Raw genomic sequence first — 13,006 nt, forward strand, 5'->3', positions numbered from 1 at the left:
AAGTGGAAGCTGCCCTCACAGACTGAGATCTCACTCAGTCTGTGACATGTATATCAGTATTATGGCAAATCCCCTGATACGTATAGGAGAGTGGCCAGAAGTTTAATTTTGTCAGGTAACATACCACCATCTGGGAGCCCATTGCCAGAGGAAGGACAATGGACTCTTCATTTATTTCAGTGTCCCCAAATGGCTTTACAGGGAGTGGATGCCCTATATCTTCCCAGTTAGACTTGTCCTCTTTTATTTTCAGGATCTTCACTGAGCTCAGGCACAGGCATCAAGTTCTTCCTGGTTTGTGAGCACCCCTGATCTCCAGAGGCTCCAGAGAGCAGTTAGAATATGCATTGCTTGGATTGCTGCTCTTCTGAGCAGTTCAACACAGCAACACTGTTCTGCAGTGCTAACAGCCAAGCTTCAGAGTGATATACCTGTGACATTTAAGATTTGAAGGGGTATATACATATTTAAGTACCTTATGTGCCTATAAGGATGCATTGCTGTGGCCTTTATGTTATGTACACAAGCTCATATACAATCAGAGAAAATGAGGGATGTCAGGTAACATGGGACAAAACACAAAGCAAAGTATTAATACTATACTGTTATTTCCATTTTTACAGAAATAAATAAGGGTACAAAACTGTAAAATAATTTGTTAGATGTAATTACTAACCTGGTAGCACACAGTGATGCTTGACGAACTAATTTGTCAGAGTAGTGACATTGTAGGCACACAAAGATAAACACAGAGCTTTGGCCCTGAATAAAACTTCTCAGGTTATTAGGTTATTAATGGAAAAAATAAAGGCTGTCTAAATGTTATCTTTGGGGCAATCCTCAAATTTGTTATTTCTAGTTCTTAGGCCACTGCCCTATGTGATTTGTGTTTAATCACCAAAAAATAATCAGGGAAAAGATCTGCCAGAGATCTATAGCAAGTTTAATTAATAGTAAACAGACTAAGTCTTCTAAAATATTATTGTTCCACTGTAACAATAAACAGAAGGAATAATTGAATGGATGACTAAGTAAATAATCAAAAGTAATAGGCCCAAACTGGCTATGGAATCTCTCTTAGGAAGGCCTTAGCACTGATTTCATCGAGTTCCCCCTGAAGCCATCTTTTCTCCAGGATGAACATGTACAAGTCCCTCAGCCTCTCCTCACAGGGCAGCTGCTCCAGCACTGATCATCCTCATGGCTGCACTGAACTCACTCCAGTTTTTTAAGGTCTTTCAGGTACAGTGTTGGAGGGGGAAAATGGAGTGCAGTATCTTGGATATGGTTTGGTGAGTGATAAGTAAAGGGAGATAATCATCTATTGATTGTGCTCAGGCTAACACAGCCTCCTGACCTTTGCTGCTGCCTCACACTTTGCCATGACTGCAAAGCCAAGGTGTCAGGCAAATAACTACTTTATGTAGCAAGAGATGCAAGATGACTTGGTTTTTCCTCAAAAGATCAAATCTGGAAAGATGCTGAACATCAGAACAGAAACTCCCTTCTGGGATGCTCAAGTCCAGAAATGGACTGAAGTAGATGAATAGAAGAGACATGCAGAACAGTCAATGGCATGAAATTCAAGCTATTGGTTTAGTTTCCAGGAGCTGCAGAACAAAGCTGCCTTTCCATCCAGTGCACCAGCAGAGGAAGACATCCACAAGCAATAGACTGCTGTCTACTAATTAATTCTGCTCACAAGTGATAGAGTTCCAAGTGATAGAGTTCCAAGAATGATGCTTTTAAGGCCAGGGACTGCTCACATAAAAATAGATGAAACAAGAAGAGCAGGTGAATTTCAGAGAAAGGAGGAAATACCATACTCAAGGGAAGCAAACCCACACCCCCAGGGTGATCTGTGCCAGAAGACCTGCTTGAACTATTTCACCAACAGTAGGAGAGTAGGTATGAGTAGTTTTAAGGAAGGCATGGAAATCTGTACAGTCCCCCTGTGAATCATAGAATTATTTAGGTTGGGAAGGACGTTTAAGATCATTGAGTCAAACTGTAAACCCAGCACTGGCAACTCCACCCCTGAACTATGTCCCTAAGCACCACATCTACATCTTTTAAATATGTAGAATTTTGTACAAGGAAGAACTCCTGCATTCAGTTTTGCTGAGAATTAACACCTCAGAGTGAAGCGAATAAATAAATGGAATAAAACTTGCCAGTTGAGTGGAAACAGGAAAGGGAGGAGACACAAAAGCAGAATCAAACAAACTGCCGGTGTTTCTATACAATGGCATTTGGAAGAGTAGCAAGACAAACACTCTGAGAAGTCAAATGGTTCTAGTAACTTCAAAATCTTCAAAGGTGTTTTTATTAAGCTGTAAATTGTGGTAGTAAGTTAATTTTACTAAATTAACAGTGGTGCTTTCTTATGATTGTGCCCTGACAAAACCTGACTACTGCAAAATTTCTAGTGCACCATAAAATCTTGGAATAATGGTAAGTCTGGTTAAGGAAGGTAGCCATGTTTTGTGATTTCCACTTTATGCTAGGCATGGAAATCTTGGGGCAAGTATGTGACCTGGCAAGGTATCTACCCACCTCCCCTGCTGCCCAAAAAACCCAAATCCCAATCCTGATACTTGCCCCTCTCCCACAGTTTCATAAAACAGGATAGATAGGGTGTTTCTTTCTGAGGGGGTGACAATCTGGGGTGTCTTCCTAGCTGCTCATGCAACTTTCTCCATTGCAGGAGTGGCTTAGTGGGACAAAGTCTGGATTTACCAGGGAATGAGGTGGAAGAAAAAAACTTGATCGACACATTAGGCCTAACCAGTGTACTGGTCTGCCATGCCAAGGAACACTGAGTACCTCCTGTTTAGATCAGGATGGCATTCATCTACCAGGATGGCATTCATCTACTGCTTACACTGAAACCCATGTGTTTCATGGCTGTAGGCATATGACTCCATGTACTAGCTGCTGTAGATGCATGGAAGGACATATTTCCTGCCCCAGTTGATCCATAAGTTGTATTGAGATATAGGCAGATGAAATTAAAGGCTGGAGAGAGGAAGAAAGTTGAGACAGAAGTTGATATTGATATCCTGAAGTTTCACAGATGATCTATAAAAAGCATTTTCTCTAAACCATTAGAAAAATAAGAAATTATCAGATGAGTTTGGTCTTCGATTTCTGCCTTTGTTGGGAAACTGTTTTCATACAGATCCCTTTTCAAAATAGGGTTTTGACTGGTTGTGAGTCTATTCACCATTGTCACAGACAAATTCTAGAGCAAAGATGGAAAGGAATAGTGTCTTGAAATAGATGTAGAAGAAATAATGAAGAAGATACTGTATCCTACGCTAGTGTCACTGCAGAGCTGATATGTGGATTGTCATGCAGAGAAAAGCAAGACAGAAGAAAACATCTTCATGTTGTCATAAGATGTCTCTAGGGAGGTTTTCAAACTTCTTGCAGTGTCTGATCGCAGAGGTTAAACAAGGAAAACATGATACGCACACATATGTGTGTGGTATCTATGCATGTATGTACAATATGTAGTGTGTCCATTCAAAGCATAAATCTCCTCTGATTTTCAATGAGATCAGCTCTCAACTCCTCATTTATCCAATATATAGGTCAGCTGTATGAGATTCATAGGAAAATGTCTTCTGGAGAACATAAGAAACATGGACTGGCTGGTTTTTAGGGATGTCATGATTTACATCTAAAGAAACCCTGGGCAGATGAGAGTTGACACACAGCTATTCTGGACTTAGAGCTGGTTGCTGTAAACAGAGTCTGATTCCAACAGTTTTCATTCAGAAACAAAACAGGAGAGGGGAGATGTTTATCTCAAAATAAGCTGGAGCAGGGACACTCACCTATCACACAGAATGGTTTCCTCGCAAAGCGCAGTCTTCCTTGCCATCCTCGGTACCGACAGCAGCACCCAGCAGACCAGATACGAATAATAAATTCCAAACCAAAGACAACAATCATCACAAATTCCTACAAAGACAAATAAGAAAATGCCTGTTACAGATAACCAAAACATAAGCTTCAGGAAATTTATCACTACTGTTCGTGGATGACAATCCACCTTGAGCATCTGAATATCCCAAGCCAAACTTGGGATCCTGCTCCCCAGGATGGTTACACATCTACAAGCAGCACACAGTCCTCAGAGCTTCACAGTGAAAGGTCTAAGCCTAACCTGAACAACATTAACTATCAACTAAGATTAGCTACTAAATATTTTCAAATACTGAATAATAGACAAAAATATCAGAGCAAAATACTCAAAGACTTTGGATGCTAAGCATCAGAGCAGAGGTAATTTACACAGCTATTCTATATCCACATCCATAAAATTAATTCTTAGCTTAAAAGTTTTGGGAGATATATTCTCATGGCTGCAACATACAGGTGAAGTAACTGAGATTATGAGTTTGGGAAATCAATTGGTTCCTAGCAGTAGGTTAAGGTACATGCAGGTGTAATTACATACAATGGGTATGTAATTGTTTGTAAGGCAATAAACTAATGCTCATCCTAGGCATAACCTTCTCTGGACAATCTGTGAATGAAAGCACTTAGAAATTTTGCCTTGCTTTTCTTTCTCATTGGAGTCTTCTTTAAGACTGTTTATTTTAAAAGCATCAACATGTATTTATGCAATTTTTATTCTAAAAAAAATTTCACCACAACAGTGAGGTAATAGTGCAGTAATAGAGCTTGGTGCACAATTCAGCTCCATACCCTAAGGAGATCTGCAGGTCAGTAATATGCAGTGATAGTACATATACACTGTATGGAATTACAAACTTAGATACTCTTCTGGAATACCATCACAAAGTCATGTGTTTTGAAATGACAAAATAAAAATCTGTGTGTTCACAAAAGGAGACAAGTACTTGATGGAGTTTCTTAAACAGCCCATCAAGAAGAAAAGGATGGAAGTTGTGTTTTATTTGGCAGCCCAATGTATTTCTGTGTCCAGAAGCAAGTTGTTCCTTGTCAGCCAATTAATTTGTTATTCCTGCAGGATGAGGATTAGTGTGGTACCAGTAAGGAAGCACTGCAAATGAATTAAATAAAGGAATATTTGTAAGGGTAGGGTTGATCCAATATGGACTTTTCCCCAATAAACATTTTGCATGTTTTTAGACTGTGAGACCCTACAACTCTACAAGACAATGTGTCAGCTCAGGCTTTACTTCACCTGAACAAATGGCATTATTAATGTTGTGCCATGTAATGGTTCTTAACTAGATTATGATTGGTGGCAGTCCACTGAAACATTGTGGACTTAATTGCTTTTGCTGTCATAGTAAAATTTGAAAACATAGCATTCCTTCCCAAAACGTCAGCTTGTGTAGCTACTTCACATTGAAAGGCACTTTTAGAGCCTTCCTCAGTGTCTTCATTTTTGTTTTTTTAAATCCCATATTGAATGCCTAAGTCACAAAAGTAGAATAAGATCCCTCTGCTAAAACATGGCTGAAGAAAATACCACATTTTTTATTAGAAAATAACATGGAAAAATGTGTGTGATTGTTTAAGATTTTCTTTTTATTCCACTACAAGAAACTTCAACTTAATTTCATGGACACCATTATTGCACAACTTCAGAAAGGATTATGTACAAAACTGAAAAAGTTCCCTGTATAGTAACAGTAATTCCTAATAGTTGGCTACCCAGTGGTACATTTCCTTGTAGGAAATTCTGTGTAGGCCAAGACAAAAATGGACAGAAAGCCAACTGGAAAAAAGGAAGAATATGCATTTTAGTTATTTAACTACCACTTTTATAGTGGTAGTTAAATCATGAATTGTCAAATCTGGTTTACACATTGTTAGATGGTGCCTCTGAATTTATGAGGGTTGATGGCAGGCATCCAGGCCATTCCTGCATTTGATTCTCCTTAAGAAGTTTCTTCTTTGGGATAGGGTAAGAGATACTGAAGGAAAGGAGGTCTGAAAAGCATGAAAATTTCTTTGCTTCCGATAAAATACTTTTCTTGTTAAAACTTAATCACATTTCATTTGAATAAAGTTTGTTGTTTTCCTGGGAAACATATGGTGTGTGCAGATGGGCAGTACGCTCTGTGGGTACAGGGAAATTGTCCCAGGCACCTTCCAGAAGCTGATCCACACACACAGGAGTGTGTCCTCTCCTGTACTCCAGCCCTGGCAGGGCCTCTGATGGGGAACTGGCAAGGACAAAAAGTACTCAATGATCCTGGAAGGACTAGTCCACAGCTTCAAGTCAGTTCAAACAGTATTGTAACACTGCCGGTAGGAATTGGAAAGAGGCAATTTTTTGGGAAAGTTTTCTCTTCTGGTTCCTTCCAGTGCTATGCAGTTTTGTATTTATCACCTGTATTATTGTTAGCCATTACTAGGTGCTATGCTTGCTCAGTGAGACAAAGATGAGAAAATTTATTGTGTACTGAAAGCACGTTTCTGAGAGTCTGTGTACTACATGGTGCTTTTGTATGTTAGAGAGAGAAATCATATTTTTCTCTCACCCACAAACACATATACTAAAAAAGAAACTTCTCGGAGATACATCTATTTTAGGAGAGAAAAAGAGCAAAAATATATTTTCTTAATTTTTTTTTTTTTAGTGGGTGGAGTAAGAGTATAAGATTTTTCTTGAGGAAACAATACGAAATTTCTCTGTTTATTCCTTGAGAAAAAGTTACCATTTCTAGAACCATTAGAAACTAATGCATGGTTATATTGTCTCAAAATTAACTAAGGTTTCTACTACTTAAACAATTTTTTCTGCTACTTAAGCAATATAACAACTGTAGTTATATTGAGCTCAAATACAGTAAATACATCTCTGTGCATTGGGATACTAAAAGAACTGCTGCTTTTAAAAATGCTATATATGATTTTCTTCCACCCATAACAAGATTCTGTAGATTTTTAAGTACACTATAAGCTTTAAAAAAAGGAAAGACATTGAATAAAATGTATATGGGGTTTCACACTTATTTTTGCACTTACTGAAATAGTGATGTTTCAAACTGATCTTTATATCCTAATGACTCCTACTTCCTCAAAGAAAAAGATGATTTTGAAGGGAATAAATATAAAATATAATGAAATCTAAAGGGAAAGGATTTTCCCAAAAAACATAATGTATTGAAACGGGCCTCTTCATAGTAGTAGTACACATAACAGCTTTGTTTTCTTTTGGATTGGTTCAGTTCAAAACCAGAGAGAGACAAAGAATTGCACACCATTGTGTAAAAAAGTAATTTTTTTGTAGTTGGGGCACTCAGGCAAAATTTTAAGGAAAATCTCTGTCAGGGTTAATACAGGCTGGGGAATTACCTTTTTTTTTTTGTTTATGGCAGCTGTAAAGTCACAAGGTTTTGGTCTTCCATGGACAAAAATTGGAAGGATGCATCCCAAATAAGACCAGGATTTTTATTTTTTCATATTTCATTTGGAAGGCTTATTGCCAACTTCAGCATAAATCTAGGCTTTGAAATAACTTGGGTTTTGTTCCTTAGCAATTGAAACAGACGATCAGAACATAATTGGAAAGGCATGCAATGGAATAAATCATTAGACTTCGTGCTTTGTAGACTGAAGAAATGATGCATTCCAAGTATCTCTGTCCTATATATAATGTAATGGAACATCATTAATTTTGAATTACTTATGAGAATGAGAAACAACATTTACATCAGAATGGGAAAATCTTGCACTGTTTATAAATCTGGCCCTCTTTAAAATTAAGCAAGGCTGCATTTGAACTGATGAGCAAGTTAAAATTTACTGGAAATCTAACCCTTCCCTTCCTAGGTGGAGCAGAGGTGCGTTGGCCTTTGCCATTTCTTGCCTTTTCCCTGTCTTGTTATCCTTTTCCAATCACAGCTGCATTTGGCCTTCCACCAGAGTTACCACAATCTGTCACTTTTTTGGCTGCCCAAGCTCACAGTTAGCACCTCCCAGTAACCACTGTGGCAGATGCATTGGTGGTTCAGACAGTGGAAAAGTTTCTCTTCCTTCTCAAAGCACAGTTCATGCAAACTGATGAGCTTTTCCTTCTGAAATGTTTCTGCACATGCAGCTCCAGTTTCCTGGGGAGCCATGCACATGCAAGAGAAGCAAGGCTGACACACTTGGGCTGACAAGGTTTAGTTGCTTTTGGCTAGCAGGGTACTCCTGAAGATTTTTACATCTGTGTGTGCCTGGGTTGTTCCACCACTGGAACAACGAGGGTCAGACAAATGGCAGGAAAAGAAAATAAGAGGTCATCCAGAGCAAGGTTTCTGTTAATAAAAGGTCCTGGAGGACTCTAATCAACAGGGTTGATGATTAAGAAAATCAAGCATACTTTGCAAAATCCAGCACTTCCCCCCTCCCCACCCCTTTTTTTCCCTTCTATCCAATTAGGATACATGATTTGTTGAAGTTGTTTACATTAATATGCTTCTCAGGCCATTTTAATGATAATGACTTCTCTAAGCATAATATTTTAACAGCAAACAAAAAGTTTATATAATAGCTTTCTCACTCTTTAGCAAAGCTGCTTATTAAAAATGAAAATAATTTGCTGATGATGAATCAGGTGCCTTCATCGCAGACTGTAACATTGGGGAATTGGAGCCATTTTTGCAATAGGAAAATGAACAAAGTTAAGCACCCTCTGCTGATCTAGGATGCTTCAGGTTATTTTGCAATGTGTAAATGAGCTGAGGCTTGGATATAAGAAATCCACCACAAGACAATGTGTCTGCTCTTATTTTAATTATATTTCTTGTATGGAAATGGAGATTTTAATTATTCTAAAGGCTAATGAAGTAGCACAACAGAGCTGCAGACTGATGTGAGGAGCTGCCTGCCTTGAGCTCATAGGAGAACTGTGTTTACAAATGACATTGTCAGAAGTTGGAGAGATGGACAGGAACAGACCAAATGAACCCTCTGAAATAAGCTTTAGTAGGGCCACAAGTGTTTCCCTTCTGAAGACATCTCTGCAGTGTAACTGCCCAGAAGGTCCTTATCTGGTGCAAATCAGCGAGCCTCACCACACTAACACAACAGCAGAGCACGAGGAACAATGTCATCTGATACTGCTTGGGATGTATCCCCTCTTCCCTAAAATCTCATTAACAGCCAAGTCCAGTGTTTCCAAATCAGGGAAGTCCAGTGTTTCCAAATAATTTTGAAAAGAGGGAGAATAAACATGCTCTCATATTTTAATTTATGGCTGACTGGTTTAAGTATATCACCAGCTGCTGAAATATCTTCATGGTGACACATGAATACTTGATACTATCCAAATAGCAATGCTTTATTACTCATAGTCAAAGATTGTTTTATCATTCAATTAAAGCAAGAACAGAACACCTCAGCTTATCAACAACACGTGTCTCTAAAGCCAAAAAATCCCCCTCTACTGATTCCAGGTACTAAGCTCTAAAGCTGGGCTGTACACTTTAAAGATATGCCATTGGGTGTGAGGGGAAGCACAACACTGGTCTGTCTCAATGAAACATGACAAAGGTCTGGGCTTTAAAAAGCTGTGATGCAGAAGCTGGCGTGGGACTACAGGCAATTGTGTTATACTGGCCATTTTCCAGATTAAAACAAGTAGGTAAGAATACATGCATGTTTTAAATCATGGTAAATTTGAACACATTTGTGTTATTCCTGGTTCAGCGCTAAAAAGAGGAGATCTTCGGTCTAAAGAGCTAAAAAGCATATCTTGGTGTGCATACATACACTTAAGAAAAAAATGTTTTAATTCTTTCCAACTGCAGTTGAACAGAGGGAGAGACAGCCATAAATCTGAAAACATAACCCAGAGTAGAACCTATTAGTGGCATATAAATCACAACCAGAGACTTCACTTCAGCTCCCAGTGCGATACACAATAACCATGAAGTGAAATTTATGCACCTTTTTACCATTTATCAGTTTTTTAATGGATGTGTGCTTTTAGAGCACTTGATTTTCCATATTATGATTAAGAATTTCCATGTAGGTTCGACATTAAAAAGAGGATTATTGAGAAATCACTTTTGTGCCTTTTACTCAAATGCACAGCTACAAATCTATTGATATAATATTAAAATCCCAGTTATATGCTTAATCCACATGACTTCTGCTATCCAACTCCTTTCTAGCTTTTAGTGTTTATTTTTGACATGGCACCCATCAATCATGCGTCTTCTTCATTCATTTGCAAGAGAAAAAAGCTGTGAATTTTTATTTTAAAAAAACCCAGTTTTGAATCAGATAGCACAACCCAGCAGCAGAATTGCATAGATGCCATTTATTTATGCTTTTCATAATATCTTATAAAGACAAGTATTTACCACGTCAGACACAATGTATGATTCCTACCACTGAAACTGTGCTAGCCTTCCTCAGCATCCTCTGCCTCCCCAGAGCAGCAGACTCACTTCACATCACCATCATGGGCCAGCTGCTGAGGACCTGCTGGTGCCAGAGGAACGGGTGCTGCAGGGCTGCACTGGCCACCATGGTTACTGCCAATACCATCTGGGCAATTTGCAATTTGTACCTGTGGGCAAAAGATCCCAAAGCTCCTTCTGGTGGACATGGTTCTCCTAGGGACACTCTGATGACCACTGAATACCCTCTTTCAAGCTGGAAAAGGGGCAATGGGAAGCACTGACTTCTCCACGTCTATCCTGCTCTTTCCCAGATGCTGCACCACCTTTAACAGTGTTTTCCAGCCATTTGTGCTCACTGCCTTGTGCTATACCATTTGTTAATGTGTCAGGTGCAACTGCATATATATGAGAATTCCTTAAAGGAGATGATAGCATAAAAGTCACGTTATAGAATAATTTTTTACTTTCCAAAAATTTTTTACCTTTCTCTGTGCTTGTTCAGATTTTCTCTCTCTTTAGTAAGATATCAGTGGTAAGTGGTCTAATTTTGGTTTTAAATTTATCCTCATATTGAAAACAAAGAAGCTCTGTACAGCTGTACCCAGGCCTTTGCACTTCCTTTGTGATTTCTTCACACATTTTTTTCTGCTGTAGTCACATTTCTGATGTCACATTAGAGGCAGACGTTCAAGCACATGTCTCTGTAGCAACACAGATCCAAAATTTTCCTTTTGAAATGTTTGTGAAGAATTTTGTACCTTTTCTCTGTCCCAAACAAGTGTAGAACAGGCATCAGAACTCTGAATCCTTCTATGCCCTGGCATCCCTATTGATTTTGTATGGATGCAAGGGGTTTAGGCTAATTGTTATGGCTGATCACGTGCATGTCAATTAACTGATAACATCTGACATGCTGTACTGCAGAGTAGGACAGCATGTTCATTCTTTTATTCTTTGGCCTTAGCATGTTTGGAGTTGTTAAATGCTGGAGATTCTGCAAATGATGTTTGCACCTTTCTTTTAGAAATTACTTCTTGCAATTTCCCAATTGTCAAAGCTCATTAAGAGACCTTCCCTAGGTGTTCATCTGTGCATGTTTTAGTCACTGGGACACCTAAGTGCATCTCGGTTGATATATACTGAAATGTTACTGGTACCAAAATTTTCAGAAAACAACTTTAAGAAAGTGTTTTCTGACAGTTTCCAACTTTTTACAAATTGGTCTTGGTAGGCAGTCAACCCAATCAGCCAAAATCCTGTTCACACATTTGTTTTCTCAAAAATATCACCTCATTAAACATTTCTGTTACTTGGACATGTATCTGGTCACAATATTTTTATTCCGTTCCTTAAGTTCTGTGAAAAACTGACTTGGTGCCCCTTTTTTAGTCAAATAACTGAATTTTGGGAGCCAGCATACCAAGCCTTGTGTTTCACGCATCATGCCATTCGCTGACTGTTTTGCAGTTTTTCCTATTACATTTTTCCAGGCTTATGGAATTTTGGTCTCTTGGAAAAAGAAAACATATATATATATCTTTGTGAGGCATACATTTCCTGTGATCATATCTTCATGTGGTACAATCAGCCAATTCCTGTCTGGTTCAGATGTGATACCAAAGTTATTATTGTCCTGTCCATAACATACACCCTTTCCTTAGGTACTTCACGAAAGCCTAAAAGTCTAAATCAGCCAGTATTTATTTGCTAATTCATGTTTGTAATTCACCCACAACTCAGGGTTCTCAGGACTGAACTTAGTTCCACTGTGTGTCTGTGTATTTATCATCACCTTCACTTTAGGTGGACATTTTAATTATAGGTATGTCTACTCTGGATTCTTACAGATTTTTTTTATTGTTTGTTTTTGCTTGTATTTCAATACTTATGCACAGAATCACAAAATCACAGAACCAGCTGGATCAGAAGGGACCCACAAGGACCACTGAGTCCAGCTCTTGGCCCTGCACAGCACCACCACCCCCGAGAGTCACCTCCTGTGCCTGAGAGCCTTGTTCAAACACTTGCACTCTGTCAGGCTTGGGCTGTGATCACTTCCCTGGGGAGCCTGTTCCAGTGCCCAACCACCCTCTGGGTGAAGAAACTTTTCCTGATATCCAGCCTAAACCTCCCCTGACAGAGCTTCAGGCCATTCCCTTGGATCCTGCCACTGTCACCACAGAGCAGAGATCAGTGCCTGCCCCTCCTCTTCCCCTCACAAGGAAGCTGTAACTGCACTGAGGTCTCCCCTCAGTCTCCTCCAGGCTGAACAGACCCAGTGCCCTCAGCTGCTCCTCACACAGCTTCCCCTCAAGGCCCTTCCCCATCTTTGTTGGCCTCCTTTAGACACTCCCTAAAAGGTTTAAATCTTTTTTATATTACAGTGCCCAAAACTGTCCCCAGCACTTGAGGTGAGGCTGCTCCAGTGCAGAGCAGTGATGCCTTGATTTTTAGCTTTCATATTTTTCAGTATCTGTACTGCCTCAGTGTGTGACTCTGAACTTCATATCAAGTGTTAGTCAGTTCTCTTCACAAAACAATCCTTTTCCAGCTGAGAACCAAGAATGCCATTGCAGCTTTGGGCCCAAAAAGTGTAAACAACAGCAAATTGAAGAGAAGAATCTGGGAGGGTGGGACTTCATAACCTGAAGCTGTAA

At 39.2% G+C, this 13,006-nt stretch overlaps 1 protein-coding gene across 4 annotated transcripts in view; it reads right to left on the bottom strand.

The window, feature by feature from the left end:
- KCNQ5 (potassium voltage-gated channel subfamily Q member 5) overlaps positions 1-13,006 on the bottom strand; it is a 282,113-nt gene that overhangs the window by 68,081 nt on the left and 201,026 nt on the right. For all 4 annotated transcript variants that reach the window (XM_036380245.1, XM_036380244.2, XM_036380243.1 and 1 more), the window contains one exon: positions 3,843-3,969. In XM_036380245.1, the coding sequence (XP_036236138.1) occupies positions 3,843-3,969 (127 nt within the window). The remainder of the gene's footprint in view (positions 1-3,842; positions 3,970-13,006) is intronic.

The sequence above is a fragment of the Molothrus ater genome, chromosome 3 (assembly GCF_012460135.2).
Source record: "Molothrus ater isolate BHLD 08-10-18 breed brown headed cowbird chromosome 3, BPBGC_Mater_1.1, whole genome shotgun sequence".
Lineage (NCBI taxonomy): Eukaryota > Metazoa > Chordata > Aves > Passeriformes > Icteridae > Molothrus > Molothrus ater.